The 15,948-nt window shown below is 45.8% G+C and overlaps 2 protein-coding genes across 2 annotated transcripts in view; one reads left to right on the top strand and one right to left on the bottom strand.

Moving 5' to 3' along the window:
* Window positions 1-11,682: 11,682 nt before the first annotated feature.
* On the bottom strand, window positions 11,683-14,869 carry GEMIN7 (gem nuclear organelle associated protein 7). The gene is made up of 2 exons (XM_088472617.1): window positions 14,764-14,869; window positions 11,683-12,135 (listed from the first exon to the last, which is right to left on the bottom strand). Exons 1-2 carry the CDS (start codon window positions 14,776-14,778, stop codon window positions 11,782-11,784), a joined length of 369 nt encoding a protein of 122 aa, XP_088328743.1. The 5' UTR covers window positions 14,779-14,869; the 3' UTR covers window positions 11,683-11,781.
* A 115-nt stretch (window positions 14,870-14,984) lies between these two features.
* The window catches only part of CAAP1 (caspase activity and apoptosis inhibitor 1), a 79,986-nt gene continuing 79,022 nt past the window's right edge, over window positions 14,985-15,948 (top strand). The window contains exon 1 of the mRNA XM_088472616.1: window positions 14,985-15,428. Within this exon, the coding sequence (XP_088328742.1) occupies window positions 15,312-15,428 (117 nt within the window). The 5' untranslated portion in view covers window positions 14,985-15,311. The remainder of the gene's footprint in view (window positions 15,429-15,948) is intronic.

The raw sequence follows: 15,948 nt of genomic DNA, 5'->3' as shown, positions 1-15,948 counted from the left end.
GTGGACATTGTGTACAACGGCATTTTTCAGGACACTGAGGACACTTTTTCTGACGTTTCTGTACAGTCTCGGTATCGCCTGCCTAGTGAAGTGGAATCTAGACGGGATTTGGAACCGGGGACACACTACCTCCATCAATTGTCTAAATCCCACTGCACTAATGGCGGATACCGGACGCACGTCTAACACCAACATAGCAGTCAAGGCCTCAGTTATACGTTTTGCTTCAGGATGACTGCTGTCGTACTTCATCCTCCTCGCTAAGGACTGTTGGAGGGTCAATTGTTTAGTAAAAGTAGTGGTGTTCCTACTTCCTCTCTGGGATGATGAACGACTCCCAGCAGCAGCAGCAACAGCAGCAGCGGCAGCAGTAGGCGTAGCAATGCAGGATCCTCCGGAGGAATCCCGGATAGGAGAGTCAGTCATGCCAGTGATATGGCCTGCAGGACTACTTCCGATCCTGACTAAGGAGGAAATTGACGAGGAGGGAGTTGACGGTGTGGTTTGCAGGCACTTGGATACAACAGGACAACGGGATTTAGGTGTCCCTGGACTGCTTACGGTCTGAGCCAAAGTTTCTGAACTTGACAGTAACTTTTTATGAACGCGCTGCAGGTGCCGTATAAGGGAGGATGTTCCTAGGTGGTTGACGTCCCTACCCCTACTTATTTCACCTTTACATATGGTACATATGGCAAGACAGTTGTTGTCCGGATTTGGATAGAAATATTGCCAGACCAAAGAGGTGGAATGTTTGGTCTTCTGCCCAGGCATGACCGTGATGGGCTTTTTCATCCCACGGACAACAACTGTCTCCCCCGGAGCCTGATTTAAACAAACCACATCACCATCAGAATCCTCCTCGCCAACTTCCTCCTCAGCGCCAGCTACACCAGTATCCTCATCCTGTTGTACTTCAACAGTGACATCTTCAATTTGCATATCAGCAAGTGGACTGTGGGTGCTCCTTTCAGCACTTGCAGGGGGCGTGCAAATGGTGGAAAGAGCCACCTCTTCCCGTCCAGTGCTGGGAAGGTCAGGCATCGCAACCACCACCACACTTGGACTCTCTTTGGGGATTTGTGATATCTTCTTAGAAAGCACAGTTCTTCGCTGTGCTTTTGCCAGCTTAACTCTTTTGATTTTTTTAGTGGGAGGAGTGCTTCCATCGTCATGTGAAGCTGAACCACTAGTCATGAACATACTAGGGATCGACCTTAGCCGTTCCTTGCCACTCCGTGTCGTAAATGGCATATTGGCAAGTTTACGTTTCTCTTCAGCTGATTTAAATGTCTTTTTCAAGGTCATTTTCCTGAACTTTGCCATTTGGGATTGTATGTGCCCTCTACTATGACATTGGGCATCGGCCTTGGCAGACGACGTTGATGGCATGTTATCGTCTATGTCATGACTAGTGGCAGCAGCTTCAGCACTAGGAGGAAGTGGTTCTTGATCTTTCTCTATTTTATTTTTATCGGAGAAAGTTTGGTCCTCCATTTATGTTATATCGATTTGATATATACGTGCGGCTAAACACAGAAAATAAATTTTTTTTTGGTTCGGACTGGAGTGTACTTTGTGGGTTACAGCACCCTTTAACGGTCAAGCCAGCCGGCCCTTTACTTATGACACAGGCGCACTCTTGGCACTACTTTGTTGATGCACGTGCGGCTACTGCGCACACAATTCACAAACACAGAAAATAATTTTTTTTTGGTTTGGACTGGAGTGTACTTTGGGGGTTACAGCACCCTTTAACGGTCAAGCCAGCCGGCCCTTTACTTATGACACAGGCGCACGCTTGGCACTACTTTGTTGATGCACGTGCAGCTACTGCGCACACAATTCACAAACACAGAAAATAATTTTTTTTTGGTTTGGACTGGAGTGTACTTTCGGGGGTTACAGCACCCTTTAACGGTCAAGCCAGCCGGCCCTTTACTTATGACACAGGCGCACGCTTGGCACTACTTTGTTGATGCACGTGCGGCTACTGCGCACACAATTCACAAACACAGAAAATAATTTTTTTTTAGGTTTGGACTGGAGTGTACTTTCGGGGGTTACAGCACCCTTAACGGTCAAGCCAGCCGGCCCTTTACTTATGACACAGGCGCACGCTTGGCACTACTTTGTTGATGCACGTGCGGCTACTGCGCACACAATTCACAAACACAGAAAATAATTTTTTTTTAGGTTTGGACTGGAGTGTACTTTCGGGGGTTACAGCACCCTTAACGGTCAAGCCAGCCGGCCCTTTACTTATGACACAGGCGCACGCTTGGCACTACTTTGTTGATGCACGTGCGGCTACTGCGCACACAATTCACAAACACAGAAAATAATTTTTTTTTTGGTTTGGACTGGAGTGTACTTTCGGGAGTTACAGCACCCTTAACGGTCAAGCCAGCCGGCCCTTTACTTATGACACAGGCGCACGCTTGGCACTACTTTGTTGATGCACGTGCGGCTACTGCGCACACAATTCACAAACACAGAAAATAATTTTTTTTTGGTTTGGACTGGAGTGTACTTTCAGGGGTTACAGCACCCTTTAACGGTCAAGCCAGCCGGCCCTTTACTTATGACACAGGCGCACGCTTGGCACTACTTTGTTGATGCACGTGCGGCTACTGCGCACACAATTCACAAACACAGAAAAAAAATTTTTTTTGGTTTGGACTGGAGTGTACTTTCGGGGGTTACAGCACCCTTTAACGGTCAAGCCAGCCGGCCCTTTACTTATGACACAGGCGCACTCTTGGCACTACTTTGTTGATGCACGTGCGGCTACTGCGCACACAATTCACAAACACAGAAAATAATTTTTTTTTAGGTTTGGACTGGAGTGTACTTTCGGGGGTTACAGCACCCTTAACGGTCAAGCCAGCCGGCCCTTTACTTATGACACAGGCGCACGCTTGGCACTACTTTGTTGATGCACGTGCGGCTACTGCGCACACAATTCACAAACACAGAAAATAATTTTTTTTTGGTTTGGACTGGAGTGTACTTTCGGGGGTTACAGCACCCTTTAACGGTCAAGCCAGCCGGCCCTTTACTTATGACACAGGCGCACGCTTGGCACTACTTTGTTGATGCACGTGCGGCTACTGCGCACACAATTCACAAACACAGAAAATAATTTTTTTTTGGTTTGGACTGGAGTGTACTTTCGGGGGTTACAGCACCCTTTAACGGTCAAGCCAGCCGGCCCTTTACTTATGACACAGGCGCACGCTTGGCACTACTTTGTTGATGCACGTGCGGCTACTGCGCACACAATTCACAAACACAGAAAATAATTTTTTTTTAGGTTTGGACTGGAGTGTACTTTCGGGGGTTACAGCACCCTTAACGGTCAAGCCAGCCGGCCCTTTACTTATGACACAGGCGCACGCTTGGCACTACTTTGTTGATGCATGTGCGGCTACTGCGCACACAATTCACAAACACAGAAAATAATTTTTTTTTTGGTTTGGACTGGAGTGTACTTTCGGGGGTTACAGCACCCTTAACGGTCAAGCCAGCCGGCCCTTTACTTATGACACAGGCGCACGCTTGGCACTACTTTGTTGATGCACGTGCGGCTACTGCGCACACAATTCACAAACACAGAAAATATATTATTTTTTTAGCACTTGGGGGGAGCACCCCTGATGGACAGAGCACCCCCTGGACAACACTACAGCACCCCTTTAGGACTGGGACACTGCACAGGACTTTGGAACTGACTGCACAACACAGTCCAGCCAGCCCCTATGGACTTTGAAGTAGTGGACACAGCCCCTATTAACAACAGCAGCACAGCACAACACAGCCAGCCCCTATGGACTTTGAAGTAGTGGACAACAGCAGCACTACACTACACTACACTACACAGCACTAACTCCCACCCTCCCTCTTCACTGTCCACAGCCGAGTGAGAAAATGGCGCCGACGCGGGTACCTTATATAGGATCCAAAACCCGCGAGACTCGGAAGGCGGGATGATGACGTTTTGCCTCGATGTCAGATCCGAGTCAGGCGGGAAAAGTCGAGCCTGACTCGGATCGGACTCGGATCGGGGGGGCTCGGGGGGGTTCGGATTTCAGAAATCCGAACCCGCTCACCCCTAGTTCTAAATCAACTACAGCAATGCAAAGGAATTGTAGGACATAGGGCACCATATACCTTAACCATGGGAAAGGTATATAGGGAGACTGACCAAGACCCTCCTGAGACCAACTGTTACAGGGCACACTGAGCATTCACCGTGAGCGTCTCATACACGTGGAGGGTAGGCGGAGCAACCCAAAAACTCGAAACCCTTCGTAGGATCTGGGTCAGAACTTCCAGGAGAGCGTCTACCTTCCCAAAGCTGTGTTAACCAGCTGGATATGCTGGCCTCATGGCAGCAGATAGCGTCTGCTACTGATCCCCGGTGTCAGACGATAAGGCCCTGGCTGGTGTAGTGAGGACGCGGACAATCCCGGGCCCTGACAGCAGCGGCTTCTGGTGCGTCTCTGACACAAAATGCAAGGACTGCCACGCATGAGTCCTCGTAAGCGAGGAATCACCTTACCTGATATCTCCAAGTATCCGGTGCAGTCCAGGTCGCAGCATTGCTGCTAGCTAAGCTCAGTCACAAAAATCACCAGCACAATTACTGATGTTGCAGCCCGGTGGAGGTATATGGAGCCACTGTACGTGCGTCTTAATTCAGGCGCTTGGTACTGCCAACTCAGAAAAACATCCTGTTACAAAGGTGCGTCTTAATCCTGCCGCACCAAACGAACAACTGAAGTCCCTGGCTGGGGGCGGGGTATATATGGGGAGGGATTCGGGGCATTCTGAGAGCAGAAGCTTTAACTATTTGATGCCTGGTCTAGCAACCATAATATCCCTGTGGATCTCTATGGACCCCGAGGAAGAATACTGTATATTGGTGGGAAAATGGATTATTAAATCCACCCACCAAGACAACACTAATATGAATGAACCCTGGACCTGCATAGAGGTCCCCATACATCAGCAATCGATTGTGTATAGAAATCTTTCCCCTTTTCAATTGATTGCAGATTGCAGAATTGCCACAATCGATTGTGTATAAAAATCTTTCCCTTTTTCAATCGATTGCAAATTGCTGCAATCAATTGCTGATGTATGGGGGCCTTAAGCCACAAGGCCTTAATCTTAAACTCTGGGGTACACAATAACCTTATAAGTTAACTACTATATCTTGAACACGAGTCACCTGGGAGACAAACACATTAAGTTTGATCGAGAGTTCTGGTTATTTGTACAGTTAGATGACAATCGGTCACACTGCCTGTACCCCAAATAAAGGAGGCATATCAGATATCAAACTGATAAGAACCATTTACACTTGTCCTAACTAAAAGCAGAGAAGCAATTACCTATATAGATGAGGTATCAGGACTCCCACAATATGCGATGAAGCATGCTGCATTAGCCAAGGCTCAATGCTGCTTACAATTTTGTAGTAAATATAGGCTTATATTGTTAGATATGTAAGGTAACAGTGATAGTTATCTGCATATCACGCTGCTACTACCGCCAATAATACATTAGTGCAAGGGTTCCCAAATAGTTCAGGTTTTAGAGATATCCATGGTTGAGCACAGGTGACTTAATTAGTGTCTCAGTCAATTTGATTTTGACCACCTGTGCTCAACCAGGGATATCTCTAAAACCTGAACTCTTGAGGACCACGTTTGTGAACCTCTGCATTAGTAAGTAATGAACCCACAATATCCTGATGACAATATACAGGGTATTATTAAGCACAACCAGGACTGACCTTGCTTAGCTTCCAAGATTAGACGAGATAGTGCCTGCTCACGTGCTTTGGTCGTAGGCCAAAAAAAAATCTTGCAGCAATCCTGAGGTAGATAAATGTCAGATTTATGTTAGAACATAACCCCACTGGAACTGACAAATCTTTAATCAGCCAATTGCCCGTATAAACTCTAAAAGAGAAATGAGACAAAGCTTCATAAAAGAAATAACTCTGCAGGTGCCTAAGTAATTAAGCAGGCACGTACTTTCTGTAAGGGCAGCAGTGTGTAAAGCTGCATACACACACGATTTTTTGAACGATTATCGTTAAACAATATCGTTTGAAAAAATCGTTCACTTTCTGAGTCAAAGGATGAACGATTATCGTTCATGCGCGTTCACATTTGTAGTTTAGTCAGACTTGTCAACTGAACGATTTTCATTAAGGGAATATGCAAAAATCTGACAGAAAATCGTTCATAAAATCGTTGGTAACAAAATCGTTGTGTGTGTATGCAGCTTAAGACCTGCTCAACAATTCACAATAAATATCTACAGGCTGTGTGACTTGTCACTTATCTGTAATAAGAGGTAGTATAGCCTCTACTAGGACTTGGAATGGTTACCTCGCAGCTGAACCTCCCACCATTCGAGCGGGGGAAGTGCAGCGCCGCCCCTAAAGATAGCGGCTGCATGGGAGTATGGTCACACTGACAGGCAATCCCCATTGGGGAATATGACATACAGCTTGCTCATTAATAGCGGTCCAGAGAGGCTATTTGTGTTGCTTTCGATGTCCGGTGGGCTGAGCCATTTTAACATCCCTCGCCCACTGCAGACCGCCCCCTTGGCTCTGAAAGAGGCAGCACAGCTGACAGTACTGAGTCCTGATCAGTGCTTGACCGGCATCGCTATTCTAACTGACCAGGCAGTCTGTTCACGCAGCGCTGTGCTGGGGGATCCGCATGGTTCACCCCCACTGGCGTCAGGTCAGCGTCCCCCTTTGGCTATGTAGTGACCTCCCCCGTTACAGCCGCGCAGAGTAAGGCGCCGCTCACTCCCTCTGGCTGTCAGCTAAGTGCTGTCAGAATGAACAACACTGCTAATGAGCCGCCCCTCCTGCAATGCAACAACGCTGCCCCATAAAGCCTACACACCAAGTGCAGAAAGCATACCTCTGCACTGTTCAAAGGAGGCTTCTTTTACTAAGCCTTTCTAGCTCAGTTTATTAGCAGCGCTGTAAGGAGAGGTTTAGGTGGAGGAGAAGGAAGAGAGGAGGACCACAGGCTAGTCCATCTCAGACCCCTGCTAATCAGGGGAAGAGGCATACTTATTGTGCTGCCAGCATCAGGTCCTGCGGTGGGCAAAGGTGACTCTATATTAGTTTGTGGCATGTCCCTTCCCTGAGCTAGTGTCAGGGTGCCTGGGACCCAGACACTCACCCTGATAGTGGCGGCAGCGCGTCCCGATGCTTCCATGTAGCAGACTGATAGATGCAGCTATCTGTCAGCCTGTCCTCAAGGAGGGAACTAAAAATAAAGAGGAAATTAAACTACTAAGTATGGGCTAAGGTCAGCCCCAAATGACCCGCTCCCTTGAGGCACAATTCTGGGGATAAAGAGGGAGGAGTCAGATATGGTATGCCTTCACAACCCGTGGTAAAGATATACAGGGCTCTATATCCTACCATTCCTGGTGTTTGTGTAGTTGATTTAGAGTCCATTGTAATTATATTACATATGCATTGTGACTGTTTGCTAGCTGCTATTGACACTGTCTTTTATTTCTGTCAATTATAACTACCACTATTTTTTCTCTCCATCCTATGGGGTGGAGGTTTTTCTTTAGTTCTTTACATTCATTTGAGATTTTGTGAAGGCCTGTCATATAGCATTGCATTTATTACCCTTATGAACATGTCTAAAGATAAAGGGAAACAGTAGGGGGAGCCCCCTGTGTCGGTTTCATGTATGGCCTGTTTGTCCCCTCAGGACTTAAAGGATGGTTTGTGTGTTGTCTGTTATAAAGAGCCACCTCACCAGTCCAGTTTACCTGCTCCTGGACAAGAACCATCTTGGGTATCCTTTGTCCCAGGTAATGAAGCAGTTTGTGGATCGTATGGCTGCTCCCACGATGCCTCCTTGGATGGGGTGTTCACAGTATGCTATGTCTGCACCTCCTATGCATCCTTCCTGGAAGCATGTTTATGGCCATTCTATTCAGAGTATGGCACCATCTAATATTTAAAGCAGACGGGTAGTTACTAAGGCGCCTAAGCGCAAGTTATCTTTTTATCAGTCTGCCCAACATAGGGATTCAGACACATTATCAGAGGAATCAGATGATGCGCAGGATTCCTCTCCAGGGTCTAGCTTGGGAGAGGAGGACCATCCGTCCACAGTGGATGTTCCTTCTTTGGTGAGGGCGGTTAAATCAGTCCTATTCAGGATGATGAACCAGCTCATAGTAAGAAGGCTCCAATGTTTAATCACCACCAGAAGGTGGCCAAAAACGGAGTTCCTTGTATCCGAACAGCTCACCAAGCTTATGGATGATATACCTTTTGAGAAAGTCACGTGGGCGTGACAAAACGCGTTAAGGACTCCATCACCTTGTTTTATTTTATAGCGCTGTCTCCAACACTCCGCACTTCCCCGGCCAGGATTATATAGCCACTTAAGGAGGACCGTTCCTTGTATATTCTGAGGAAGCTCGGACGGAGGGTCAGAGTACCGACGACTACAAAACCATCTCACACAAGCGTAAACACTGGGGATGCTCGGACGCAGGGTCCGAGTACCGATGACTACAAACCATCTCCCACAAGCTTGAGTAAGCACACAGCTCATGCCGACTTGGATGAGCAGGCTGCCTTTTAATATCTACGGTCACTCCATTTGGAAGCGGGAGTTTGCACTGGGCTTAGGCCGTGGACAATATGTATTCGTGAGTTTATAAACCTGATTACTGGATATACTTCGTATCAACAAATATTTTCCTTACCATATTGGAAAATAAGACTTCAGGATCTCATTATACATTTCTCCTGTGTTTTTTTTGCATATCTTCAGGATTACATTAGCCATCCTTTTAGCTATATTAATCATTTATACTGCAGTTGTATGCTGTCCTAGTGAAATTATTATCTGCATATAAGGAAGGATCTTCAGTTCGGAACCCTGTTGCTTCTTATTGCAGCATTGTTTTTATTTTTATTTCTTTTTTAATGTTTTATAAATGATATATTTTTTTATGTCTATTCTTTGAATTTTCAACACCGGTGTATCGATATATGCTATTAATATATTTGATTAAATAACTATTGTGATATAATTACTGTATATACGTATGCAATTTATTGTTGTTACATTCTGTTAATTTTCCTGCCATTCTTAGGTACTTCAGCATGGCTCATATAGAGTTAATTTGGTCTTGGCAATTGTGAACCATTGCAGGAGGTTTATTTAGAGCTGCTGCTGACTCACCTTTTGAATTGACAGTCTTTAAGAATTATTCCTTTAGAAGCGCTTTGGAAACTATTTCTCTATATTTTAGCTTATGTATGAGGCATGGGGTAAACCAGATAAACGATTTTATGTGAATAAAAGAATAACATCGTTGATTTCTTTCCCAGCTTCTGTATGTACTAAGCGGGAGTTACCTCCAACTGTGGATGCTCATGTAACTCATTTATCAGAAATGCTACATTGCCTATTCCGTCAGCATCTTCTCTGAAGGATTCCACAGATAAGAAAATTTAAGCATGTCTTAAGGCAATATTTTCATCATCTGGAGCTGTTACTCGTCCAGCTATGGCTGGAGCCTGGGTAGTCAAAGCGCATTGGAAGACTCTCTACCAGATGCTACCAGAGAACAGAGGATTTATATCTCCCACATATGGGAAGCGGCTTCCTATCTGGGAGGAGCTGCAGTAGATGCTTCTATAGCATCAGCAGCTTCAATAGTGGCACGCAGGACCCTTTGGTTAAGATACTGGAAAGCTGATACAGGATCAAAGAGAAAAGGTACTTTTGGAGCAGAGTTGGATAAAATAATAGCTGCACTGTCGGCTTCAAAATCAGCAGGTCCGCCATCTACGGCAACTATAAAGTCTAGGCAGGTTTCTTTTCGGTCCTTCCTTCTTCAGGGTCTTCCTCTAGGACGACGAGTTTTCGCAAGGCGACAAACTAAGAGGTCTGGTCCGACAAGACATTCAGCTTCTAAACCGGACAAACCTTTGACCTGATGAGGCAGGCCTCCTCCTTGGGGATCCCAGGCTGGGAAGCCGACTTCTGCAGTTTGCGGATTATTGGCATCAAACAACAACAGATGCCTGGGTCCGAGAAGTGGTCTCTCATTGGTATGCCCTCATTTTCAGGAGGCATCCTCCCCAGAAGTTATTTTGCACAGATCGTCCATCAGATGCGGTCAAGGCCTTCAGGAAGCCATTCACTCCCTGCTACAGGCAGGAGTAATAGTCCCGGGTCCTGTGTCGCAACAGGGAAGGGGTTATTATTCCAATCTATTTCTGGTTCAGAAACCGAATGGGGCCTATTGCCCTATACTAAATCTAAAAACCCTCAACAGGTTTATCCATGTACCCAAGTTTCGTATGGAAATTCTCTGGTCAATTATTTTGGCAATGGAGCCAGGGGATTACATGGTTTCCCTGGACATTCAGGATGCATATCTGCATGTTCCTATTATACCATCTCACCAACAATTTTTATGGTTTGCTGTCCTTTAGCAGCATTACCAATTTCAGATTCTACCCTTTGACCTATCTACGGCTCCCCGGGTACCTACCAAAATAATGGCAGTTATGAAGGCCTACCTCAGGCGTCACAATTCTGCCGTATCTGGACGACCTTCTGATATTGGCACAGACTCAGGTTGTTTTACAAAGCCATCTTCAACTGAACATAGCCTGCTTAAAAAAAGCACGACTGGATCATCAATTGGAAGAAATCATCACTTTCTCCAACACAGCAGATCGCACATCTGGGAGCGTTGCTGGATGGTCTTGCACAAACAGTGTTTCTGCCAGAGGACAAGATTGTGGCCCTGTCATTACAAATACGCAAGCTGCTACTCGAGCGCCTAGGCATTGTATAATTTGTTGCGACTGCGGCATCAACTGAGTGAATGCAACAGGAGTAGACCGAGGGTGTCTAAAAGGATTGGGATCCCTATGAAAATGACAGTGTAAAGGTTCAGTGCTTTACCCTTGCTTTAAAAGAAAGTGATAAATATGACATTGTAAAGCTCCCTTGAATTAGTGTAAATAATCATTTCAATAGAACCCCATTGTTTGTTGTTAAGTGTTTCTGCTAGGCTGTTTTAGCGGGGTGCCACATCCTGCCCAATTTATAATGCTAAAATGCGCCCAGCCCTTATGGCGGCACCCCACTGAAACAGCCGGCCAGGTGCTGTCCCCACCCGCAGGCCGCAGAGGGGGAAAAGTTCCAATGAAACAATAACCGCTGTGTCAATAGATGCAGGGAGAGCTTTGGGGCTACCCAGTATCTCTGTGGTTGCTGGGCACGCCCCCTACATTGATTAAAAGGGGGCATGTCTTACCGACAACCCCTTTCAAAGTGACACCTCCTTTTCAGGCACACGCAATAGTGCCCTTTCTACATACAGGTGCCCTGCCCCACTCCAGCCCTAGAGTGAACATTAGGTTACTGAAGGTTAACATTTCAGACTATTGCAGGCAATGTTATAATTGCGAAGTGAAAACTTGTTAGAAAATATGCAAAGGTCCATTCACTTACAGACCACTGAACTAAAACACAACACTGCACCTTCTGTGGTGGTATTCCTTTTGTCATCAAATTTTAGTAACGCAGACTGGCACTACATGCAAAACCAAAATTCACTGTCTGTCCACACAACAAATAACCTGCTATCAAGATATATATTTTTTTAATGGAAATGTAAGTCCATAATGTAATGCAAATGGAGTTGTTAACATATAAATAAGAGTAAAACAGTCCTTTACAGATGAAAGCAATAGGAAATAATATCTGGCCCACGGATCAGCGCTTCCTTCTGTACGCCTAGAGGTGTTTGTAGATTAGACACCTGGAAATTATGTCCCTCCATATCACAGGCATTGAACCGCTCAGCACAAACTGCAACTCGCTGGTATAGTGTGAAGGAGACTGGAAGACCCGAGGAAGCAAGAAGGCTGCGGAGGAAGAGCAGGCGGAGCGATGAACGGGTTTTCTGATGGGACTCCGGGCTGCAGTGGGCCAAAGCTCGTGGTGAGGATGGATCAAATCCCCGTCCAGAAGGAGATGGTGGCCTAGGGAGGCGTATTATGGGTACCTGTGGAAGCAGGGGAGGATCCTGAGAGAAAAACAAAAATTGTCAAGAGCACTCTAGGCATATAAAATATAACAGCACATAAAAAGTGAATAAGGGTATTTGTGGTTGACAAATGAGTTGCATTGTGATGCCCTGCTTGTGAGACTTTACAGTCTAGAGCAGTGTTTCCCAAACTCTGTTCTCAAAACCTCTCTTTTCAGTCCAAGTTTTATATCATGTTTAAGTACAGATGGATAAATCAAAATGATTGAGGCACTAATTAAGTCTCCTTTGCTCTAGAATTTGAGGACAGAGTTTGGGAAACATTGGTCTAGAGCAGGGGTGGCCAACCGGCGGCTCTTTTGGTTTTGAGATGCAGCTCCACCCACTGGAAATGTGAACACTGGCCTCTGAAGCGATCAGAGGCTAAAGAAGCCACTGATAGCTTTATAGGCCAGTGTTCCCAGTGATGCAGTGTGTGTGTTACTTCATCCACAACGTGAGAAGCCTGCCCTGCGTGCCTGCTAGATCCAGTCAGCGGCAGCCAGCGTGGTCAGTTAAGTACTGGACTGTGTGAAATGCATAAGGGACACTACATATGGGGCAAAACTACAGGTGGCACTGCATAAGGAGCAAAACTACAGGGGCACTACTGCCTGAGAGCCAGTAGGGGGTGGCAGCCTGAGAGCTGGGGGGATGATGCTTGATTTTATGCTTACGGGAGCAGAGTGGGGCTGTTAAGATACTCCAGCCACCCCTCCCCCCCCCCAGAGTGACATATGAGGGGCAGCTGCAGTGGCATGCGGGGGCTGCAATGACACATGAATGTAGGCTGGAATAGCAAGGGAGGAGGCTGGAGAAACACATGGAGGAGATGAAGCATGTATTATTTGAATCTTGCTTTTTCCATATATTTTATGTGGTTTTGAATTTCAAAATGTATTGTATGTGGATGTGGTTTTTAAAGCATATTTTATGTGGCTTTGACTTTTTCAATGAATTTTATGTGAAATTATTTTATTAAACGTGTTTTATGTGAATCTAGCTTTCTCAATGTATTTTATGTGGTTCTGGATTTCAATATGTATTTTATGTGGATGTGGTTTTTAAAATGTATTTTATGCGGATCTGGCTTGTTTCAGTGTATTATGAGAATGTGTTTTTTTCAATGTTTTTCTATATTGCTCTGGCTTTTTCTTTCACTTCAACAGTTACCTCCACGGTGAATGTGTGTGTGCGCTAACAGCTTGAACTACTGTGAAGTCAGAATACTTCAATGTCCCGAGGAACACTCCTAGACTTGACACTGCAGCAAGGGGGGCAGTGGTTGTTTTTTTTATTGTATTTTATGTGGAAGTGGCTTTTTTTCAATTACTTTATTTGGATCTGACTATTTTCAATGTATTTTATGTGGAAATTGCTTTTTCGATGTATTTTATGTGGAAGTGGCTTGTTGCTGTATATTTTATACTGAATTGGCTTTTTTAGTGTATTTTATGTGGATCTGGCTTGGTTCAATGGATTTTATGTGGATCTAGCTTGTATTTCAATGTGCAGGGCTCACCCCCAGTGTGACTAAAAACAGGGGTGTGACACAAGATCATGCTCCTGCAAATGTCATACCAAAGGTGTGCGCACAAAATGGGCCGTAGCCTTGTGACAGCTAGGCCACGCCCCATGTTTGCTCGCCTGCATGATATCGGCACTTTAACTTGACTACAAATATTTTTTGGCTCTTTGCCTCTGACTGGTTGGCCACCCCTGGTCTAGAGCACAGGTTCTCATACTTGATCCTCAAGACCCCAAACAGTGCAAGTTTTGCAGGTGTCCTCACATCAACACAAGTGAAATAATTAGCTCCACCTGTGGATCTTTTAAAATGTGTCAGTGAGTAATGAATACACCTGTGCACCTGCCTGGAGACCTGGAAAATATGACCTATGTGGGGTCCTGAGGACAGAGTTTGAGAACCTCTGGTCTAGAGCATCAGATGGAAATGTAATATCACAGTGCAACAACGCTGGTACAGTTGGCAGCAGTGTGAATGCAGGATGTTGCGCCTCTGAATATAAGAAAGTGACATTTCCCCTGGAGGACAGGGGTCTTCCAGCTGCAGGCTCAAATTACTCTAAAGCAAAAGACAGGAAAAATACAGACATTAATTAGCCCAGAAGTTCCCAAACTCTGCCATTACAATCCAGGTTTTAAGGATATCTATGCTTGAGTCCAGATGGTTAGATTGAAATGACTGGGGTACTAATTAAGTCACCTGTGTTAAAGCATAAACATCCTTAAAACGTGGATTGCAATGACAGAGCTTGGGAACCGCTGAGGAAGCCTATAACAGGTAGTCAACGCCACTCTTCAAGTACCACCAACAGGTCATGTTTTATGGATTTCTTTAATCATGCACAGGTAAGTTGATCTTTGAGTTGATTTTGCTGGGTCAGTAATTATGCCATTATGCCACCTGCTCCAACAAACAGAACTCCCCAAAATATTAACTGTTGGGAGTAAAGAAGTCTGGAGTTGAGACCCACTGGCCTATGAGGGCAAAAATGAATGGTTATAGATGGGTCCTCCCCAGTCCTCCGGGTGTGCAATGCAGCTGTATAGGAAGCGCAGCCAGGAGCTATACAGGGAGTTATACACACACGGTGACAGACTCACGCTTTCCGCACTCATGCTCGGTCGTCAGTATGGAAGATGTGACAGTGACAACTACGCACTCACTCCTGTTTGAAGCCCGGAGTCACATGACTAACACCCAATAGCAGCGCCGGAAATACCAGTGTCGCTTCACATTTTGTCCCCTGAACTTCACCCCTCTAACCACTGATGTATAATTTACCCGGCAAAACCACCTGCAGCACGCAGACAGTTGTTTTACGTAGTTTGGGGTTAGCGTTGCTGCTTTACGACAAGGACGTGACGGCTGGAATTCTTGCTCACTCTTCCCTTACCTGATATGGCTCCGCTGGCTTCGGTCGGTGTGACGCAGCATGCGGCGACTGCGTCTTGTATCCCTGGAGACGGGTAGCAGTGGGGCTGCTGTGATAGGTTCCTGGCTGCCTGGCGTATTGATGATGAGTAGCACGGCCTGGCTGCCGCTGCTGTGACTGTGCTGCAGGTACCTGACTGGTTGGTGGCCTCTCTTACCCCGACTGCACCGCCCGCAACACGCCACTGCCCCAGGTGTCAGTCAACCCAACGCCGCTATGACCGGGGGGAAGAAAAGCTCTAAAGAGAAGAAGAGGAGGAGGAGGTCAGACTCGTGTGACACCGGCCCCCATACGGAAAGGAAGATGAGGAACACCGAGCCCGGCAGCAGCCAGGTAGCTGCCACCTATTGCCTGCTGTAGTCTGCATTGCTGATGATTAGAGTGTATGGATATCTATCAGTCGTTCCCTGATAAAACGCTAGCTAGGGAGGCAGAGGGGTTCTCAGTTAAGTATTTTAATCTGTAATGTTGCACGAACATTAAATAAACTGTTCTGTTATTCCCATGAAAGGTCTGCTTTGAGGACCTATTTAACCACTTAAATTAAAAGAAAAAAAATTCCCTAGAAATTGGTGAATATTTTTTAAAAAAAAAAAACCTAATTAAGGGGTCAGAGTTCAATTAGGAGCGAGTTTGCAAAATCAAGTTTGTTTCATAAAACTTGCATACTATGTGTGAATGTGAGCACCTGAGAAATTTTAGATTCAATTGGAAATGCCAATCCGTGGTACTTGCAGTGAGGTTACATTACTTTTCTACAAAAGGCAACCTGGGTGCCTGAAAAAGTGGACTCCAAAAAAGTGGCAACTGAGATAGCAGAACCATATAGAAGGGGTTGGGTATGAAATCCCGA

This window comes from Taudactylus pleione, unplaced genomic scaffold, assembly GCF_031769625.1.
Source record: "Taudactylus pleione unplaced genomic scaffold, aTauple2 ptg000127l, whole genome shotgun sequence".
NCBI classification, from domain to species: Eukaryota; Metazoa; Chordata; class Amphibia; order Anura; family Myobatrachidae; genus Taudactylus; species Taudactylus pleione.
Note: the sequence above shows the minus strand (reverse complement) of the source record. Positions and strands in the feature narration are given on the sequence as shown.